Consider the following 23,255-nt stretch of genomic DNA (forward strand, 5'->3'; position numbering starts at 1 on the left):
ACTGCTGTGTGGTGTGGGATCCTTACCAGATGGGATTGACGGAGTACATCGAAAAAGTTCAAAGAAAGGCAGCAAGTATTGTATTATCGCGAAATATGGGACAGAGTGCCACAGAAATGATACAGGATTTGGGCTGGACATCATTAAAAGAAAGGCATTTTTCATTGTGACGCAATCTTCTCACGATATCCCAATCACCAACTTTCTCCTCCAAATGTGATAATGTTTTGTTGACACTGACCTACATAGGGAGGAACGACCACCACAATGAAATAAGGGAAATCAGAACTTGTACGGAAAGATATAGGTGTTCATTCTCTCTGCATGCTATACGAGATTGGAATAATAGAGAATTGTGAAGGTGGTTCCTCTGCCAAGCACTTAAATGTGATTTGCAGAGTATCCATGTAGATGTAGATGAACTAGCATCAGAATACTTTTCTCTGTGTGGTGCTTTTATTTTAGCCAAGATTGCAATCTAAGTCTACCTCTAAGAATAAGCTCATAGCTCGATGCTAGTTTAGTATTAACATACAGAGTTTAGTTATCCAGCCGTATCCTTTGGTTATGCATCATCTTGAATTTGAACATAGGCAACACTTAAAAATACACTCAACAATATGTGTGGAAAATTACCTAATAATCATTGGTATTGGCTTGTTTGTTGGGCAATATGCCATCATCAAAACTAAATCCCACTTGTAATTTTTTTCCACAGGAGCAGAAAATTCAAATTACATGCTTCCAGTCTGTCACCCAAAATCCACATGGAGATTCTCCACAATTCAGACAGCTGGAAGTACCTCTACATATAGAGCCAACGGTGTCACTATCTACACCAAATATTCAGGTAGAATTACAGAGATGAAGTTTGATTTTAATATAGATATTTAATTTCTTTAAGATGTCTAATATTAAGTTATTAATTTTTAGTCAATGGCGGTACTGCCAGAAATTCTGTTTCAAGAAGAAAAGGATAGCTATGACAAAACAACAAAGATTCCTCATCTGAACTACATTGCACAGTTGAACAACAGAGCAGGTAATTGCTGATTAAATTCTTGTATGTAAAATGATGTCAGACAGACAAATGTGTCTATATTTAAGACAAGCACTTAGAAAAGTAGCTTCAGTAAGGACAAGCATGTGTAATTTAAATGTTTCCACTATTTTTATGGTTGCAATGTTTGTAAACAGCCATATGCATTACAAATTGTTGTACTGTACACTGTTTGCCAGGTCATATACGTAGTGAGGATGCTTAATATTTCCATTTTCTCTGCTTTGTATTAGAATAGCTGAATAAAAATAAACTTCATTACATAAAACTTACTGGTTTTTGCGACTTTCTCTAGCTGAAATGTGTGGGTCATTCAGAAAGTACTGCCCCCTAATATATAAATTTTAATTCACAAGAAAACTCAAGTGAAATTTTCGTAGTATTCAGTGACAAATTTAGGAAAATAAAGCAGAATTCCCATTCAAGCTGTGCAGACTGAACAGTCTTTGCCACACATATATGTTCTTGCACTATCATGGAAATCATCAGAGACTTTTATGTGCAAATTTCATGAAAATATGATTTAAGTATATTCAGGGATTACATACTGGGTGTTTAGTGCAGTTAAGGTAGTTGTGCACTGGCTGCTCTTCTTATGATAACTCAGAGACAGTCGTCTCACAGCTCCCATACATAAAATTCAGGGTTTCACCTTCAGCATTGAGGAATTCCAGCACATACATTTGTCTGATTCACATGCTAACATTAGCTGTTTCCTCAAGTACTACAGTGCTGAAGCTTACCAGTATTCCCAAAAACTTTAGAAAACAGTACACTGGTACCAAACACCAAACTTTTGCTATGTTACTTCAGTACTGTATGTGTTGAAAGTAGAAAGTACTACTTTCTGACCAACCACCATAAATCCACATTGCTACTAGAACAGCTGTTCTCTTAATAATATCAATATAGTTTACAAGTTTTTTGGTTTATAGCAGAATTATCTTTTTCTCTTTACATAATATTTCAGCAACTTCCCTAGCTGTCTGTCAGGTTTGTGCACAAATTTAGTTGTTTGCTGTTTGGACTTCAACAAAACTGATCAGAACACACTGCATGTCACCCTTGTGATTGTTTGCTGGCATCATTAAACAATAAAACAGTCAACATAAATTCAAACCAAATAGAAACAGAATGCCAAAATGTAAAAAGTTATTAGTAAGAAGAATGCCATTAGACAGTGCACCTTGTGGAAAGGTCTTAATAGGAACTTACTTATTTATGACCAGAGAGGGTACATAGACATTTTTCCAGTGAGATTTAACAAGCTGAATGGCATATGCCATGCTTTTAAGCTATTGTGTCTGTACCTGTTGATTAAATTATCTGACACACTAATATCAATTGCCTCCATTATTGAGCTGTTCCAAAAAATTTCTGCCTGCACCAATATGTGGTCTCTTTGTATTTCATTTCCTGCTCGCAGGTAAGGCAATGTTCAGCAGCAGCTGATCGAATTGTCTGCTCAAGTCTGATGTAATGCTTGTTTTATTTAAAAAAAATTTCCCCCAACAGTTGCTATAGTTTTCCCAACATGCAACATTCATTTGCATGGCACATGGTATAAAGCTAGTTTTTGGAACCTCATACTATCTTTCACATAACCTTTCAGACCATTTAATTTTGTTGGAGCATTTTATATACATTAAAACAATATTTTGCCAGTATTCCCCCGATCTTCCCTGAAATGGCACCAGTGTCTGGGAGGTATAAAATTCTGACTGCTTCTTCATTAATTGAAATACGAAAGTACCATAATCATGGCACAGGCGATGAATTTTTGGGACAGTGTAATAAAGGAGGCAATTGAAATTAGAAAGGTGGATAATTTAATTAACAAGGGCCGATGCTTTATTTAAGTAAATCATGGAGTGTGGCACCCAGTTTGCTTAGATCTTCTCAGACAACACTTCGATGCACTCTTAGTAAGACTTTTTCAGTAAAGTTTATTGTCTTGTGGCATTCTTCGTACATATAACTATTTACGCTTTGAATTTCTTTTGATCATTTTATTGTTCAACAGCACCAGGAAATGACCTTAAAGGCATTTCCAGGTAAGAGAAGAAATTCTGGCAGAACTGGACCTGTGAGGACAAGTTGTGCTTGGATATCTCTGTCAATAGAGCACTTGCCAACAAAAGGCAAAGGTCTCAGGTTCAAGTCATGGTCCAATTACAGTTTTAATCTGCCAGGAAGTTTCAATCACAAGGGTAGTCTGCATTATGTTCCATTCACAATTTGGTTGCAGTCCAAACAGCAAGCAATGAAATTTGCACTCGGCACAGTATAAAAACAACTAGGGAAGTTGTCGAGATATCATGACAGACAAAACTTGGTTGTAAATGCAAAAAACATGTGAACCCTCAGTTATTCTGAGAAAGTTTGTAGGGTAGTAGCCATATACATACATATGTAATTATTGGAGACAAAGCATGGAAGATTTGAAAGAAGCTTGCTTAATTGTCATCAGCATTCAGCAATAGGCAGCACATTTGCCACGGAATAAAGTCTTCTTTGATTTAACAATTTAATGTCCCGTATAGAGCATTTCATGTTGTTTAATAGTGAGCCAATAGTAACTGATGTGTAATTTTTGAATTTGGTGAATGCAGTTATTAGTGATAATCCTGCCTCTGAACTTTTATTATTTCTTCCAGTACTAACCCATGCCCTCTGCCGGATTACTGAGGCCGTATCTGGACCATTACTGACAGCTCTGGAAAAAAGGATAACTGCCAATGAGAAGCGGTGTCAAGAGCTACAGCGTGAAAAGGAGGCCCTACTGAAGTTAAGATCGTCCAATCAATAGAGACTGCTTTACCTGTGATATGTGGAAACTCTGTGCTTGTGTTGTTACATGGGGATGCAATGTGGACAAAATGAATTTAATATGTTGTGTATACCCCCAAATTACAATAAATGTCAGCTAAAATCCTCTTCAGGAAAATCTTGAATACTGTTGTTTTGTAGATAATAGTTTGTGAGTGGTTCCACTTTCAACCATTCAAATCAACATTGTGATAAAAAGAAAAGGGTAACAGTGGTTACCATATCAAGTACCTGCCGTTGAATTATATGATAGACCACACAATATAAGCTCACAAGACAAAAAATTAGTCACTGTCTTACAAGAGCATGCTGGTCACTCTGGATCGTTACGGGTGGTGTAGAACTGGTATCAAACATTCACGTGATCCTCCTCCACTGCCATAAGTCATATGTGTGATGGTTGTATGGAATCAGTGCAGTAAGATGGGTCAGTGTGGAGACGTTACTAAATGACAGAACAGAGCTAAATGTCTTTGGACCTACCGATGACCACATTGTGAATGACATTGCCAAATTTGTTGGCATATCAGTGTGGAGCATCCAATGATGACTAGAAGGAATAGTGTACCACCCAGATGTGTAATATGATGTAAGAAGAGATGTTGTAAAAAGATGCTAACCAAAGAATAACAGTAGGTTTAAAAAAATTATGGAAATTGCTACTGTCAATGAATGCAGATCCATCTTGACCAGTTTCTGACAGAACATTACAACAGGAAATGCGCACATTGGCTATTTGGAGTCAGGTGCTTTGCAAAAGGCCATTTGATGTCTTCTGTAGGCCAAACAACACAGAAACTGAACAGCAGTGAAATTGCAGGTAGAAGAAAAGTGCCAATGCAAGAGGGTTATCTAACCAAATTGTTCAATCAATGGAGACTATTCTACAAAAGAAAATCAAAGAAGTGACAACAGAAGCACGTCAGCCTCCTGCAGGGAAAGGTCGGTGCCATATTTGTGTAAGAGAAGCTAAAACAAAGGAGCAGAAGTAAAACAATCTAAGTAAACCGAAACAGTATTGTGGACAGCGTCATAAACGTGTGTAACACACATTCAGAAAAAATTGTGAAGTGTGTCTCTTGCCTTGAAGTTGAGGACTCAGAGTAGTCTATTGTATATGAACACATCTATATTTTGTATTGTAATATGTCAATTTTTTACTCACTCAATCCAATATTTATAACAATTAACAACATTTATAAACCAATGCCTTAATTAAAATACATAAACCATTTTGAAAGTTATAATTTTTCGTCAGTAAACTTATTTAATACCTGTGGGCTTGCCTAACCTCCCTCCCCCACCCTCCCTAGGCATCAAAGTTAGAAAAAAAGGCCTGGGCGTCCTAGGGTTAGGGCAAGCCAAGTACTTCTCGACGCTTGACCTCGCAAGCGGGTACCATCAAATTTTTACGGATGACAAGGACAGAGACAAAACAGCATTCAGCTCAAATTATCAACATTATGAATACAAAAGAATGCTGATGGGACTGAAGGGAGCCTCAGGATGTTTCCAGAGACTGATGAATACAGTCTTGGCAGGTTTGCAAATTGTGAAATGTTTCGTATATTTAGATGACATAGTATTCTGTGGGGAAAAACCTGCAGGAGCATAACGAAAAGCTCCGGGAAATATTTGACAGGTTGCGAGAGCACAATTTGAAGCTGCAACCAGACGAGTGTGAATTCCTGAGGAAGGAGGTAATCTTTCTAGGTCATTGTATTACTGACAAAGGAATATCACCAGATATGGAGAAGGTGAAGTTCTTCCCACAACCGAGGACAACCAAAGAATTAAGAGGGTTTCTCAGATTAATAGGTTATTACCACTGTTTCATTGCAAACCTTAGCAAAATTGCGAAACCCTTCCACGAGCTCTTAAAGAAAGGAGTGGAGTACCAATGGGGCGAATGACAGAACAATGCGTTCGAGGAGCTGAAGGAGAAACTGATAAACCCTCCGCCACTTCAGTACCCTGATTTTACAAAACCATTTATCATCACAAGGGACACTAGTAACGCAGCCTTGAGAACTGTGTTATCATAAGGAAAGAAGGTTAGCGAAGAATTGCATATGCATCCCGAGCACTGAAGAAGGCAGAACTGAACTATAGTACAACAGAAAAGGAATTGTTGGCTATAGTGCACGTGGTAAAACAGTTTAGACCGTATGTATATGGCCGAAAGTTTACTGTGGTGACAGACCATAAGCCACTAACATGGATATTTAGTGTCAAATATCAGAGTTCGAGACTCCTGAAGTGGAGACTGAAGCTCGAATATGGAGACAGAGAAGATCTCTATAGCACAAGAAAGTGGCGAACAAAGTTCCATAAATGTGCGGCAAGCACAAGTGTCGGCTGAAGTAGAACAGGAAACAGATAGCTAAGAGGAAATTAGTCCTGAGGAAAAGGAGAATATACTAAAAGAGATGCATAAATCCCTTGGGAGGGCACTAGGGAATGCATAGGACACTCGAAAGAATCAAGGCATTCAAGCAGTGGCGCGGAATGAAGCATGACATGGAAAACTACATTAGGAAATGTCCCTCATGTCAAAAGAATAAAAACATACAGATGAAAACAAGGATGCCCTTAGAAATTACAGACACAGAAAAATGCACGATGGTTGTAGTGGGTCCTCTAGATGTACCCAGTACAGGAAAAAGGTATATGTTAACATTTCAGGACGATTTAAGTAAGTTTACCTTGGCAGTTCCAATTGAAAGCAAGACGCCGAAATGGTAGCTGAAGCGTTTGTGGAAAACATTGTCTTAAGATATGGAATTCCATCAGTGTTGTTAACGGATCAGGGTTCAAATTTTCTGAGCGACATTTTTAAAATTGTGTGTAAATTGTTGAGGGTGAAACACATACGTACTACAGCTTACCACCCACAATCAAATGGTGCACTAGAAAGAAGTCATAGAACACTTGTAGAATATCTCAGGCACTTTGTAACAGGAGATGAATGTTCTTGGGACAAATGGGGGCCATATGCAATTTTTGTGTTCAACCCTACACCACACAGCAGCACAGGTTACACACCATTCGAGCTATTTTGTGGAAGAAAGGTCAACATACCAGGAGCACTGCAGCAAGAAACACAACAGGTAAGTTATGATTATGAATCGTATGTAAATAGGCTAAGAGCGAGAATGCAGGAAGCCCACGGAGTGGCTAGAGACTCAATTATAAGGAGTAAGAAAATCAGTAAAGGACAGTATGACATGAAGCTCAATCCAAAAGAATTCAAGGTAGGAGATAAAGTGTTACTGCACGATGAGTCGGTGAGACGTGGTAGATCTCCGAAATTAAATTCACAGTGGAGAGATCCATTTGAAGTATTAAAAGTGGAAGGTCCTAATGTAGTAATAAAAATTAAGAGAAATAAGGAAACAAAAGTACATGCCAATAGGTTGAAACAGTTCTTTTAAATTTCAGGTATGGCAATCAAGTGGCAAGTTGTGCAACTCATCATAGTGGTAGCAACATATATCATCACTGCATCAGAGTATGCAACAAACAATTTCCAAGTGACACAGTTTCTGAGCTCATCAGGATTGTACTATGATAATGTAGGACAAGTAGAAATATATAGTACTATATGGAGAATTGTTACGTATGTGAATCTAGATACAATAGCAGAGAGGTTTCAGAAGGCGGAAAAGTCTGGTAAGGCAGCGGTACAAAGATATTAGGAAACACTAAAACAATTAAATGTAGGATTAATAGACTGTAGGTTATTAGATCAATAAGTAACACATCACGTGGTAGAGGTAACTGGTTTGCAACAATTAGTACAACAGCTGACGAAACCAGAAGTAAGAGAGGAGTATCCAGGTACATCGGACAGGTGACTAAAATACTGTTCGGAACATTGGATGAAGCAGATACAGAAAGAATAGATGCTATGGAGAGAAACTCAGAAGGGTTGCTGAGGTTAACAAAGGAACAGGTGGCAGTGGTAAGGGCCACAACAACAGGAGTGAACAGGACAGTGTATACACTAGAATCAAGCGAACATGTTTTAAAAACAGACATGCAAAGATTAGAACGATTCATGAGAGAATATGTAAGGGAAACGGACATGGGTTTCAAACATGTAGCGTCCTTTGCCACAGTGACAGAACAGGTATTACAATTAGCAGCAGTGTTTGGCAAAATTGAGGAATAATACGAACAAATGATAAACGCCATTGTGAATGCTCAAAAGGGAATACTGCAGTCCAAATTGTAAAATACCTGAGTTTAATACGGGATGAACTAAAAGATGTAAAGTTTCCTGTTCCTCTAGCTGAATCCTCAGGTTACCTATTACTAAGAATAATTGATTTAGATGGTTTCATCTCAGGTAGCATATTGGGGTATGTAATTAACATTCCATTGATAGATAATAGTAATTTCAACCTGTATAGAGTACTTCCATTACCTAAGAGATCCTAGAGATGAAAGGGAGATACCCGTATATACAGCCAGAAAAAGAATTCTTACTAATAGATGAATCCAAACGGCAATACTCGAAGCTTTCTGCGGAGCAACTAAAATGCAAAGAACTAAGTAAGAATAGGCGACTGTGCAGTCTTTCGCCTTGTTCTCAACATTTGACCACGAAGAGAGTGAAGCCAAGTTGATGCAGACGGTGTGAGAAATTCCGGGAGACTGTGTGCGAAAGGTAGTATCACTGAATCAGAGCCTTTGGACACATCCAAACAGTAATGAATGGTTATACGTAGCTCCTACGGAAAAGGCTTAACGGTACTATGTGGAAAGGAACCACAAAAGGTCATAATGAAAGGGGTAGGCAAAATAAGTTTCTATAGTAAATGTAAGGGATATGGAACCAGTGTTCATACAGACAGACACAGTAATGTAACCAAGAAAGAAATAATAGCGCAGATTAATTTAGAGTTTGATTGTTGCGTTGTAAATGAAGAAAAGTGAAATGTCTCAATGTTAACATTAGACTTACCATTGGATCATGTAGTAACACAGTTGGGCGATTTGAAGGTCGCAGGAAAAAGATTGGATGATGTCCAGAGAATGGTAGAGAGACAGGAGGAAGAATTGAAATATTCACGGTATTTCACACACTATTCCGTAACCACAAATGTATCCATAGCAATAATTATCCTTATTATAATAACATGCTGTTGCGAACAATGCACATGTTGCAAAGACTGTTTTAAGAGCATATGGAAATATTTTGAAGACAGTGATTGTTGTTCTTAAGTATGCATAAGAAACACCATTGTGAACCAGTACCCAGAAACTAGTTTAACTAGAAGACAAAGTATAAAGGGTCTGAAGACGTAGTAATTTATGAAAGATGTGGAAAAGGCCAAGAAGAGACGGTATTGTTCAGAAACAGATGTTAAATAACAGTAAAATGATAAAAATATGTATACAAAAAGTCTAATTGTAAAAAATTAAAGTAAAAGTTGTCTTATGAAATGTATAATGTCACTGTTAAATGTTCTTGGCCATGCTCAATGATGTTGCTGTAATTGTATGTATCAATGTCTAATGAAATTGTATTTTGATATAATTGTAACTGTATGCTGTCCATGTATAATGTCATCGTGTTTTACCTACGGCTTAATGGACCTGAGTTACCAAGTGTGTAATGAAAAAATAACACGTCAAATCTGTAAAGTTGTAATCAAAAGAAAAAGAGTCACAACTGACACTACTGTGAGGAGTAACACCAATTTCCCTGGCAGGGGAGATGTTGCAACCATAGGAAAAAGCCAAGTCTAATTACAATCGTTCTCAGGCAGTACATTGGAAATAGTACGTAGTAAGTGAATTAAAAATGCAGCACTAGATGCAAGGTGTGGCAGAGGGGTCATAAAAGAAACGGCACAGCTGGAGAGCCGAGGCGGCAGTCCAAACTGCCTGCTGGGCAGCTGCGCGCAATAAGAAAGCAAACAGCCACCAAGTTATAAAGATACAAAGAAGCTCTGTGCAGGGACCCGTAATAAGCAATCACTTAAGAGTATCAACAGAAAGCACTCCTGGTTAGAGAGAGAAGTCAGAGCGAAGAGAGAAAGTAAGAGAGCCCCTGGTGGAGACCGCACTACATCATGAGGAGCCAATGGAGGGCTCAGGATACAGTATGTGACCATGTAGGGAGAGACCCCTCTATCCCTCCACCCAGCTTCTGAAGAAAAGTAATGAAATTAATACTTAAACAATACCCAATAAGGACAAGTTGCACTTGATGCTATGTCATGCCAACTGATGACGTGGTCGAAGGGGAAAAGTTAACAAAACTTGGGAGCACACTGCTCCGGTCTCTCTCTCTCTCTCTCTCTCTCTCTCTCTCTCTCTCTCTCTCTCTCTCTCTCTCTCGAGGTTAGACTCCCGGTAACGAAAATAGTCAGTGTGGATAGCAGCAGCTGACTTGAGCTGAGGAACGGGCTGTAGGCAGGCAGCCAGAGATAGTCACTGATGAGTATTTAGGCAGTGGGTGCGGGACTCTGATGTAGGTGCTAGTGTGGAGAGAAGGTACTGAAGAGCTTTTATCAGGCAGTCGGAATGGTGGAAGTTAGTCACCATCTCTTTAATAGACTTGGCCATCCTGTAGGTACAATCACTACACAGTTAGGGCAATCTGTATTATTTCTGAATAAACTAGAACTTGTGTAAGGTTCAGGAGAGTTTACTTCTACCCACTTCGTAGCCTTGTACCTTCACACCAGGGATTTCAACATATTAGCCAGATCAAAAGTCTCCCTCTCACTAAGGTCAACCAGCTAAATCCCTTTCACGAACCGTGTTGCACAATCCCTTGCAAAACCCGTGCTTGGGATGAGACGAGGCACAATGAAAGGACTGTTGCACATCATAGCTTTCAGCCAAAGCATTCTTCAGCAAAGAAAAAACACACACGTATTCACAGAACCAAGCACACCTTATGCACATATGACTGCTACTATTGGCAACTCCGATCATAATGCAACTGTCACATGAGACTCTGGAGTGGGCGGGGAAGTGAGATGGATGGCAGGTTCTGAGTGGAGGAAGAGAAGAGCACTGTATGGTGCGGCGTGCAGAGACTAGATGGCAGCCTGATGAGACTGCCAAGTGCAGCATCAGGAGATGGAATGTGGGGAAAAAATCGGGGAGTGGAAAAAAAGAGGAGCAGGGAAGGGGAAAGGATGAGTGGGTGGGCAGTGGGCAGCACCCAGTCAGGATGAGGGGGTGTTCACAAAGGGAGTGGAAACTTGGGTGTACAGTGTGGAGACAGAATACCATAGGCTGAGGCTGGGATGATTTTGGGAGCAAAGATAACTACCATCTACGCAGTTCAGAAAAGCTGGTGGTGGAGGGGAGGTTCCAGATGGTCCAAGTTGCGAAGCAACTGTTCAAATCAAGCATGTTATGTTCAACTGCACATTGTGCCCAGACTGCTATACTTTTCTCGTGGTGAGTTTGACAGTGGCCATTCATCGTGGTGGAGAGCTGGTTGGTAGTCATACCAATACAAAAAAGTGCAATGATTGCAGCAGAGCTGGTATATGACATGGCTGCTTTCATAGGTAGTGTGGCCTGTGATGGGGACAGGAATAGGAAGCACTGGGTGGGTGGGTGGGATTAGGCAGGTCTTGCACCTGGCCACAGGGATATGATCTCTTTGGCAAGGAGTTGGGGTTGGAATTGGGATTGGGAGTGGCATAGGGATGGACTAGGATGTCGTGGGGATTGGGTGGGTAATGGTACACCACAATAGGAAGGGTGGGAAGGATCCTGGGTGTGACATCCCTCATTTTAGGACATGGTGGAAGATAATCAAAGCCCTGATGAAGGATGTGGTTTAGTTGTTCCAGTCTGGGGTGTTATTGGGTGACGAGGTGGGCATTCTTTCGTAGCTGGCTCTTGGTGGTGTATGGGGGAATTGCATGCAAAATCTGTTTGCTAACTGGATCTGGAGGATAGTGCCTGTCTGATGGCCTTTGGTAATGCTCTCAGCATACTGGGAATGGGAGGTGTCACTGCAGATATGATGTCCCCAGATAACCCCCTGCATGTCCAGGGGTTAGAATAGGCCCGAGGTATTCCTGCCTGTCGTAAGAGGCGACTAAAAAGAGTCTCACTCATTTTGGCCTTTATGTGATGGTCCCCTGTAGGGTTTGACCTCCATTTTTCACAATTTTCCCAAAGAGCGAGCTAATTGTGGAAGGGCGCCTTAAATGGTGCTTCGTGCCATCATGCGCTGACACCTATTGCATCCTTCGTCGACGTGGATCTGCACTTCTGCTCATTCTCCAACTGTTGGGAAAGGTCACCCTCCTGGGTGCGTATTTTTACATCAACTGTGCAGTATCGTTTTCTACACTGACAATGATATGGACTTGTTTGCTTGGTTGCACCTGATATCCAGCAGAGTAGCCAGTCCATTGTGGTGGGCCCACTATGTACCCTGTTGGTTGTAGCCCCCTGACCACACAGGGATTGCTCTGCTGATGCCTACACTGTTAACTCCCCACGTATGCCTGTCACCCTGGGGGATTGGGACTCCCGAAATGGCCATCCTGCCAGGTGGCCTTTGCTGCAGCTGAGTGGTGCCCGTGGGGAGGGCCCCTGGTCGGAGTGGGGGGCATCAAGGCAGATGACATGCAAGGAAGTGTAGTACATCATCTCTTGCTGGTGGTCAAACACCAGCAGTCTCTAAGCATTCACTGGCTCAATTCAGCACACGAAGTACAACCCCAAATTGTTCCCCTCCCTGGCCACACCATGGGAGGAACGCCAGGCTAAGGATTGCAGTGGCTCTTATTTGCCCCAGTTCCTTGTACGTTCTATAGCCGATGGGGAATCTTTCATGACGATGAAGCCTCAGTTTTTTGTTGAGCATTTAGAGGACAAGTTTGGGGAGGAGGAGGGCTTATCTAAAATGAGATCTGGGTCAATCTTGAACAACACAGCATCCTCTGCCCATTCACAGGCGTTACTCGCTTGTGACAAGCTGGGGGATGCTTCTGTAACCATCACGCCCCATAAGTGCTTAAATATGGTCCAGGGCATCTTATTTCACAGGGATCTTCTTTTGCAGTCTGATGAAGAGCTGCACGCCAACTTAGAGTGCCGAGATGTACATTTCGTTTTGTGTGTCCACCAGGGTCCGAAGGATAATCAGGTTGCCTCCGGTGCCTTCATCTTGGCCTTCGATGGTGATACATTACCCGAGAAGGTCAAGGTGATGGACCACTGTGATGTAAAGCCCTATATCCCTCCCCCAATGCGGTGCTTTAAATGTTGGAAGTTCAACCATATGTCTTCCCGCTGTACTTCCAGTGTTACATGTCGTGATTGCAGATGCCCATCACATCCCAATACTCCATGTGCCCCACCTCCCATCTGTGTCAACTGTGGAGAGTACCATTCGCCTTGCTCACCTGACTGCAGGATTCTACAGAAAGAAGGGAAAATCATGGAGTAGAAGACCCTGAACCGACTGTCCTACACTGAGGCTAAGAGGAAATTTGAACGCCTACTTCCTGTACGTATGACATCGTTTTACGCCGCCGCTATGACAGTTCTAGCCCCATCAGCTCCGCCAAACCCAGTCACCTCTCAGAGCCAGAAGACTACACCTGCCCCCTTGATGGTGGGGGGCACTTCCCTCCCTGTTGTCCTGCACCACTTACTTTGGGAGCAACACTCGCCAACCATCAGGGATATTAGTCCCCACTTCTGCGCCAGGAAAGGGTCTCTTGGACCTCTCTCTCCTCACAGGTTTCTGCTAGTGGGAAAGATAACACCTGCCAGTGGCTGAAGAGCCCAAAAGCAGCTGGTCGTAGGGCTTCATGCTCATCCTCAGTCCCGGAGACTGAATCAGTGAAGTCCTCCCAGCCAGGGAAACCGAAGGAGCAGCGAGAGAAATCCAGAAAAATATCCCCAAGACCAAGGGAATTGCGGTGCATCGACACCACCACTACCTACAAGCTTTGTGTCTGCGGATGAGGTGGAGATTCTGGCGTCTGCTGAGGACCTGGAATTCGCTGAACCCTAAGACACAATGGATATATGCTGCTCAGGCAATAGGTCGGTGGCAGCAGGTGACCCCGAGGTGTAAACTGCCTCATTGGATGTTCAATGCCTTTCCAGTCACACGATGACTTGATCCTGCAGTGGAATTGCAGCAGTTTTTTTCTACCACCTGGCTGAGCTACTGAACTATTAAGCTTTATACCTGCTTTCTGCATTGCCCTCCAGGAAACCTGGTTCCCTGCAATGTGGACCCCTACCCTCCATGGCTATAAGGGATATTACAGGAATCATAGCGACTATAATCGATTGTCAGATGGTGTTTGCGTTTATGTCCTAAACTCAGTCTGTAGTGAAACTGTGCCCCTTGAAACCCCTCTCGAAGCTGTGGCTGTCAGAATAAGGATGATGCAGGAAGTAACTTTTTGTAATATATACCGTCCTCCAGATGGTGCAGTACCCCTGAGTGTATTAGCTGCACTGATTGATCAACTCCCTAAACCTTTCCTACTTTTGGGAGATTTTAACACCCAAAACCCCTTGTGGGGTGGCACCATGGCCGAGGCAGAGATGTCGAAACTTTCCTGTCTCAAATGGACCTCTGCCTCTTAAATACTGTGGCCGCCACACATTTCAGTGTAGCTCATAGTAGTTACTCAGCCATTGATTTAGCAATTTGTAGCTCAGGACTTCTCTCATCTATCCACTGGAGAGCACATGACGACCTGTGTGGTGGTGACCACTTGTCCATCTTCCTGCCACTCCCCCAGGCGTCATGCCCATGGACGCCTGCCCAGGTGGGCTTTAAACAAGGCAGACTGGGAAACTTTCATCTCTGCTGTCACCACTGAATCTCCCCCACATGGGAACATCGATGTGATGGTTGAGCAGGTGACTACAACAATCCTTTCTGCGGCAGAAAACTTGATCCTCCGCTCTTTAGGGTGCCCCCGTCGAAAGGCAGTCCCTTGGTGGTCACGGGAAGTCGCAGAAGCAATTAAATAGCATCGGCGAGCTCTACAGCGGCACCCTTCCCTGGAGCACCTCATAGTCTTTAAACGGCTCCATGACCGCGTTTGCCAACTTATCAAACAACGGAAGCAGGAGTGTTGGCAGAGATACATCTTGACAGTTTGGTGCCATACATCACCTTCCCAAGTCTGGGCAAGGGTCAAACATGTTTTTGGGTACCAGACCCCAACAGGTGTTCCCGGTGTTAACATAAATGGCGTGTTATCTACCGATGCAATCGCAATTGCCGAGCACTTCGCTGAGCACTATCCTCGAGCTTCTGCGTCGGAGAACACCCTAGCCTATCGCACTATCAAACAGTGGATGGAAGGGAAAGTCCTCCCCCCCATTTACAGAGTGGGAGCTCCTCAGCACCCTTGCACGTTGCCCCGACACAGCTTCTGGGCCAGATCGGATCCACAGTCAGATGATTAAACAACTCTCATCTGACTACAAGCAACATCTCCTTGTCATCTTCAACCAGATCGGGTGCAATGGCATATTTCCATCACAGTGGCAGGAGAGCATGATTATTCCGGTGCTCAAACCCGGTAAAAACCCACTTGATATGAATAGCTATCTGCCTCACCAACATTCTTTGCAAGCTGCTGTAACATTTGGTGTGTTGGTGGTTGGGTTGGGTCCTGGAGTCACGTGACCTGCTGGCTCCATGTCAGGGCGGTTACTGCCAGGGTCGCTCTACCGCTGATAATCTTATGTCCCTTGAGTCTGCCATCTGAACAGCCTTTTTCAGAAGCCAACACCTGGTTGCCATCGTTTTTGATTTACTAAAAGCGTATGACATGACCTGGCGACATCATATCCTTGCCACATTATACGAGTGGGGTCTCCGAGGCCTGCTCCTAATTTTTATCCAAAATTTCCTTTTGCTTTGTACTTTCCGTGTCCAAGTTCGTGCCTCCCATAGTTCCCCCCCATATCCAGGAGAATGGGGTCCCTCAGGGCTCTGTATTGAGTGTATCTCTATTTTTAGTGGCCATTAATGGTCTAGCAGCAGCTGTAGTGCCGTCTGCCTCACCTTCTCTCTATGCAGACGACTTCTGCATTTCGTACTGCTCCACCAGTACTGGTGTTACTGAGCAGCACCTACAGGGGGCCATCCACAAGGCACAGTCATGGGCTCTATCGCACGGTTTCCAGTTTTTGGCCACAAAGTCATGTGTTATGCACTTCTGTCAGCGTCGTACTGTTCAACCAGAACCCAGAACTTTAATGACGATCCACTCACTATAGTGGAGACATATCAATTCTTAGGACTTGTTTTCCGGTGGAGACATATCAGTCCTTAGGACTGGTCTTCGATGCCCGATTGACTTGGCTTTGTCACCTACGTCAGCTTAAGCAGAAGTGCTGGCAGCACCTCAATGCCCTCCGCTGCCTGAGCAGTACCAACTGGGGTGCAGATCTCTCTACATTGCTGCAGCTCTACAGAGCCCTTGTTCAATCCCACCTTGACTATGGGAGTCTGGTTTATGGTTCGGCAGCACCCTCAGCATTGTGTTTACTCGACCCAGTGCACCACTGTGGCATTCGCCTAGCTACAGGAGCTTTTAGGACGAGTCCAGTGACCAGCATACTGGTGGAGGCCAGAGTCCCTCCATTGCAGGTTTGGCACGCACAACTGATGGCCAGTTACGTTGCAAATGTTCTTAGTTCTCCTGCGCATCCGAATTACTGTTTCCTTCACCCACCCACAGCTGCCCAGGTCAGGGCTTCCATTTGCGGTTCATGTCCAATCACTTCTTTCCAAACTGGAGTCTGTGCCTTTACCACATATACTTGAGGTCCATTCACGTACACCTCCATGGTGTACACCTAGGCCACGGCTTCACCTGGATCTTTCACATGGCCCTAAGGACTTAGTTAACTTCAGGGCTCTCCTCTGCCACTTCCTCTCAATTCTTGACATGTACTGAGGCCATGAAGTGGTTTACACCGATGGCTCAGTGGCTTATGAACATGTCAGCTTTGTGTATGTCCATGGAAGTCATATTGAACAGCATTCCTTGCCCAATGGCTGCAGTGTTTTCACTGCCAAGCTGGTGGCTATATCTCTTGCTCTTGAGCACATCCGTCCATGCCCTGGGGAGTCATTTCTTCTGTGTACTGACTCCTTGAGCAGCCTACAAGCTATCGACCAATGCTACCCTTGTCATCCTTTGGTAGCGACCATCCAGGAGTCCATGTATGCCCTGGAACGGTCCAGTCATTCAGTGGTGTTTGTGTGGACCTCAGGTCACATTGGAATCCCAGGCAACGAACATGCCAACAGGCTGGCCAAACAGGCTATGCGGAAACCACTTATGGAGATAGGCTTCTCTGCAACTGACCTGCGTTCAGTACTATGCCGCAAGGTTTTGCGGCTTTGGAAGACAGAATGGCAGAGACTTTGTGGTTCTCTGTTGGCTCCGCGTTGGCCATGCTTGGGTGACAAACAGTTACCTCCTGCGCCATGATGACCCACCTCAGTGGTGTTTGTCTGGACCCCAGGTCACGTCGGAATCCCAGGCATCGAACATGCCGACAGCTGGCCAAACAGGCTATGTAGAAACGGCTTATGGAGATAGGCTTCTCTGCTACTGACATGCGTTCAGTACTACGCTGCAAGGTTTTGCGGCTTTGGTTTCCTTATATGGGTCATTTGATTTAAATAATTTTGCCACTTCATCTAACTGGGGTGAAATTACATTAGATGTTCCCTAGGGTTCAATCATGGGTCCTCTTCTGTTCTTGATATATGTGAACGACCTCCTTTACTATCTGAAACAGGAAGCTGAACTGACACTGTTTGCTGATGATACAAGCATCATTATTAATCCAGTAAAAGAAACTCCAATTGAAAATGGTACAAATAAGGTCTTTGGAAAAGTCATTAATTGGTTTTCTGCAAATGGGCTTGCTCTAAACTTTGAAAAAACACAGTACATCCAATTTTCTGTTGCAAAAAGTACAGTCCCTTCAATAAATATAACACATCAACAGAAGTCAGTAGACAGGGTAGAGCATACTAAGTTTTTGGGTGTACATATAGATGAGAATCTTAATTGGAAAATTCATATTTTGGATCTTCTAAAGCGACTAGGTTCAGCAACTTTTGCAATCAGAATAATTGCCAATTTTGAGGATATAAAAATTGGTAAGCTAACATACTTTGCATACTTTCGCTCTCTGATGTCATACGGAATAATATTTTGGGATAACTCAACATTTAGACAAAAAGTATTCACTGCTCAAGAAAGTGGTTAGAATAATGTGCGGGGTTCATAGTCGCACATCTTGTAGGCATCTTTTTAAAAGATGAAATTTGTTCTCAACAACGTGGACCAGTTTAAAAACAACAGTGACATTCATGATTGTACTACCACAAAAAAGCAAGACTTACACTACCCTTTACTCAACCTATCTTTGGCACAGAAAGGGGTAAAAATATGCTGCTATAAAAATTTTCGACAAATTACCAGATGAAATAAAATGCTGACAGACAGCAGTAATAGCTTCAAAAATAAACTGAAATCATATCACCTTGACAACTCCTTTTATACCATAGATGAATTCTTGAATAGGAATAAATAAATCTATAAATATGGTATATGCATTTTGTGCCATTTAAGGGAATGGGGTAAATAATAGAAATATTAATCTTTAACTCTGTATTGTAATATGTATATATTAAAAAATCTTATTTCATATGTGCATTGCTTGTGCACTTGACATGTTCCACATCATAACGGCTACCGTACCGTGCGATTGATCAATGGAACACGCAACCAACTAACTAACTAATTCAGTGTCAGTGCGGCACCTGGCTGACAGTGGCCCATATCTTGGTGAGCTGTCCTTCTTTGGCTGCCCTGCAACGAGCTCTTACGTTACCGGACTTGTTGCCATTAATTTTAGCTGACAACATCTCGTTGGCTAATTTAGTTTTACATTTTATACGTGATGGTGGGTTTTATCATTCTATATAAGTTTTCGCACATGTCCTTGGTCCCTTTGTGTTCTCCACCCTAATACTTTCAGGCTCGATGTTTTAATGTGTCTCAGAGTGGCTGGTTTTTCCTTTTTATTCTCATGGTCGGCCAGTCACTGTCATCTGCTCTCTTATTTTTATCCCTTCTACCTGTTTCTTGCTTGTCTCTGTGGTCTTCTTTTCCTGTTTTGTCCATAGTACTGTTGGTTGTCCTTCTGTCGTTCTTCTGGTGTTATTGCACTGTACATCTCATTTCTTTCCTTCTTTCCCTTGTGTAATTATTTTACTGGGAACAAGGGACTGATGACCTCACAGTTTTATCCCTTCACCCTCTCCTTTAAATCAACCAATGGCTAGATGGCCATGCTGTATGGGAGGGATTTCTTGGTGTAGAAAGGATGGCAGCTATCAAAATGCAGGTAGTTTTGGTGGTTGTTGGGTTTAATGTACCTTTCAGCATAGGAAAGGTCAGCTACACATAGTCTCAAAACAGATCCTGGCCTAAATATCCTCCCTGCAGATAAAGGCTCCACCAATGAGATGATGAATCACAGTGACTACCTGGCAAAAGACCTGTGCCAATTGTCTGCCTCATCATCTGTAAACTCTGCCAGAGTTTTTTTTTCCTCTCCTCCAAATGCCACAATGTCAATACACTGAGGTGACAGAAGTCAAGGGATAACAAAATGCACATACGCAGATGACAGTATTATCATATACTCAAGGTATAAAAGGGCAAGGCATTGGCACAAAATTTGGCATTAATGGGCCGTAGCAGCAGACAACCAACACGAGTGCCTTTGCTAACAGCACAAAATCACTGTACCACCTCTCCTGGGCTCGTAACCATATTGGTTGGACCTTATATGATTGGAAAACTGATGTCTCATCAGATGAGTCCTGATTTCAGGTGGTAAGAGCTGATAGTAGTGTTTGAGTGTGGTGCAGACCCCATGAAGTCATGGACACAAGTTTTCAACAAGGCACTGTGCAAGCCGGTGGTGGCCCCCATAATGGTGTGGGGTGTGTTTACATGGAATGGATTGGGTCCTCTGGTCCAACTGAATCAATTGTTGACGAGAAATGGTGGTGATTGGCTACTTGGAGACCTTTTGCACCCATTCATGTACTTCATGTTCCCAAATGATGACATGCCATCGGGCCACAATTGTTTGCGGTTGGTTTGAAGAACAGTCTGGACAGTTCAAGCGAATGATTTTGGTGCCTGGCTCACCCAACATGAATCCCGTTGATCATATTTGGGACATAATCAAGAGTTCAGTTTGTGCACAACATTCCACATCGGCAACACTTTTGCAGTTATGAACAGCTTTAGAGGCAGCCTGGCTCTGTGAGGGACTTCCAACATCTTGTTGAACCCTTGCTCCACTACACTGGGCCAAAGTACGTTTGACACTATATTAGGGAGTATCCCATTGCTCAGTGTGTTGTCATTTTGCCATTTGGAGATGGTGAATGGAATTGTGGATGCTAGAAATTGAAGTGCCAAGTAGAGAGATAAGAACATTTCCAACATATTCTTATGTTTGCTTTCAATAGAGGGATAACAGCAGTGGAGGCAGCCAGAAACATTTGCGACACGTATGGAGATAATGCCATTTGCACAGAGCATGGCTAGAAAATTGTTTTCTCATTTTGAAGTGGACATTAGTGACTCCATGTTCAGGAAGACCTTCAGAGTTTGATGAACATCATTTAAACACATTAATCCACAATGATCCACATCACTGTACTTGAAAACTGGCAAATGTGATGAACTGTGATCATTCCACCATTGTGCGACATTTTCATGCAAGGGGGAAGGTTCAAAAATCGGGTGTATGGGTATCGCATACTGTAAGCCAAAATCACAAAAATCAGTGGGTGGCTGTAAGTGCATCTCTGCTTGCTATTCATCAATTGGCTAGTGAACAACACCAACCATTCTTATCCTGTATTGTTAGTGGTGATGAGGGGGAAGGTTCAAAAACTGGGTGTATGGGTATCACATGCTGTAAGCCAAAATCACACAAATCAGTGAGTGGCTGTATGTGTATCTCTGCTCGCTAATCGTCAATTGGCTTTGAACAACACCAACCATTCCTATCCTGTATTGTTAATGGTGATGAGAAATAGTGTCTTTATTCTAAAATAAGGAAAAGAAAGGAATGGTTGAGTCCAAACAGAGCAGAAACTCCCCATACGAAGACCTGTGCACATCCACAAAAAATGATGTTATGTATCTGGTGGAAGAGTGACATCGTGGTGTACTACAAAATGCTTTGCTGAGGTGTAACCATCACTGCTGATGTTTATTGACAACATCTGTCTTGCAGACATATACCAAGAATTACGACAAGGAAGAGTACATGAAGTGATGTTAATCCACAATAACACCCGCCCACATTCTAGTAGACTGACAGAAAACACAATACAGGAAGTGTGTTGGGAATTCATTCTGCACCCACCGTATTCATTTGACCTTGCATCCTCAGATTTTCACCTTTTCCACACTCTGTCAAACAAACTTCAAGGGACGTCCTTTACAGATAAAATGCACTCCAGACATGGCTCGATGAGTTCTTCATCTCAAAATTATGTGATTTCTGCAGTTGTGGAATCAAAAAGTTACCCCAGCGTTGGCGGACTGTTGCAAATAGTGAAGGCAAATATATTACCGATGATTAAAGTCTCTTTCAAGTGTATCTTTGTGTTTTAAAGAACTTATAGAATAGCACTATGAACTTATGCACCAGCCCAATATAATGTATAACCCTCTCTCTGTTGAGCCTGTCTGCAAATCATTGGGTAATATTTACATTGAGTAGCAATCTATCCTTCTGCTAATATTGTTGCATTTCAAAGATGATCAGATGTAAACTGCGAAATGGAGCTATTTCCAGGTTGACTTTTAATCTCCAGAAAGCCCGCCCAGTTAGCCGAGCGGTCTAACGCACTGCTTTCTGGAGTGGGAAGGAGCGCCTGGTCCTCAGCACGGATCCGCCCGGCAGACTTGTGTCGAGGTACAGTGAGCCAGCCCGTCTGTGGATGGGTTTTAGGCGGTTTTCCCTCTGCCTCGGTGAATGTGGGCTGGTTCCCCTTATTCCGCCTCAGCCACACTATGTTGGTGATTGCTGCGCAAACAAGTTCTCCACATACGTGTACACCACAATTACTCTGCCACGCAAACATAGGGGTTACACTCATCTGGTGTGAGACATTCCCTGGGGGAGGGGAGGGGGGGGGTCCACTGGGTGCCAAACTGCACAATAACCCTGGGTTCAGTGTGGGGCAGCGGAGGGGTGAAGTGGACTGCGGTAGTCGTCGTCAGGTTGTGGACCACTGCGGCTGTGGCAGGGACGGAGCCTCTCCGTCATTTCTAGGTTCCCGGTTAACATACAACATACATACATACAATCTCCAGAAGCTGAATTAATCTGTCAAAAACCAAATTCATTCTAATCCACACTCATAAATTAACACACGAATTTTGTGGTACAGTCCTGAGCTTCAGGTGGCAAAATGTGTATTACTGCCCTTATACACACATGAAATGGCACACCTGCTTGCTTTCGGAACTAGTAGTTCCATTTTCAGGGAGAAGAAAGTGATAGATTGGGTGTCCAGTATTACACATTTTGCCTCCTGAAAGCAATTACTGACATTAGTGTATTTGCAGGGTTAGAGAAAGCTTTTGACAATGTTGACTGGAATACACTTTTGAAATTTTGAAGGTAGAGGGATAAAAAACAGGCTGTCTCCAAGTTGTACAGAAACCAGATTAGTGATAAGAGTCAAAGGACATGGAAGGCAGGTAGCCATTGAGAAGGGTGTGAGACAGGGTTACAGCCTATCCCTGAAGTTATTCAATGTGTATATTGAGCACACAGTAAAGGAAACCAAGCAGAAATTTGGAGAGATAATTAATATTCAGGATGAAGGTATAAACACTTTCAAGTTTACTAATGACATTTTAATCCTACCAGAGATGGAAAAAGACTTGGAAGGTCAATTGAATGGAATAGAAAGTGTCTTGAAAAGAGGTTATAAGATGAATGTCAACAAAAGTAAAATTATAATAATGAAGTGTAGCAAAATAAAGATGGCTGTTACAGAGGTAATTAAACTAGCAAATGAAACACTAACACCTTGTTATGAAGATTAGCATACTGAGAACCAGACCTTTCTCCTCCCGGAGCAACTTGTGTACATTGCGAAACATATCCTCCCTATAGAGTGAAGGGTTGTGGTCTCTTAGGTTTCATCAGAGTGATTGATCAATGGAGTGCTTTTGAGTTTTCAGTAAAATTCTTTATCCCACTTTGAATCACCATATTTCAGCTACTGTCCAGTTGTATTCTTCAGGTGCTGGGA

At 42.7% G+C, this 23,255-nt stretch overlaps 1 protein-coding gene across 2 annotated transcripts in view; it reads left to right on the plus strand.

Annotated features, from left to right (window-relative positions):
- LOC126236147 (lys-63-specific deubiquitinase BRCC36-like) overlaps positions 1 to 4,014 on the plus strand; it is a 44,244-nt gene extending 40,230 nt beyond the window's left edge. For both annotated transcript variants that reach the window (XM_049945230.1, XM_049945231.1), the window contains 3 exons: positions 719 to 850; positions 934 to 1,042; positions 3,718 to 4,014. In XM_049945230.1, coding sequence (XP_049801187.1) covers positions 719 to 850; positions 934 to 1,042; positions 3,718 to 3,869 — 393 coding nt within the window. In that variant the 3' untranslated portion in view covers positions 3,870 to 4,014. The remainder of the gene's footprint in view (positions 1 to 718; positions 851 to 933; positions 1,043 to 3,717) is intronic.
- The last annotated feature ends 19,241 nt before the right edge of the window (positions 4,015 to 23,255 follow it).

Source organism: Schistocerca nitens, chromosome 2, assembly GCF_023898315.1.
Source record: "Schistocerca nitens isolate TAMUIC-IGC-003100 chromosome 2, iqSchNite1.1, whole genome shotgun sequence".
Lineage (NCBI taxonomy): Eukaryota > Metazoa > Arthropoda > Insecta > Orthoptera > Acrididae > Schistocerca > Schistocerca nitens.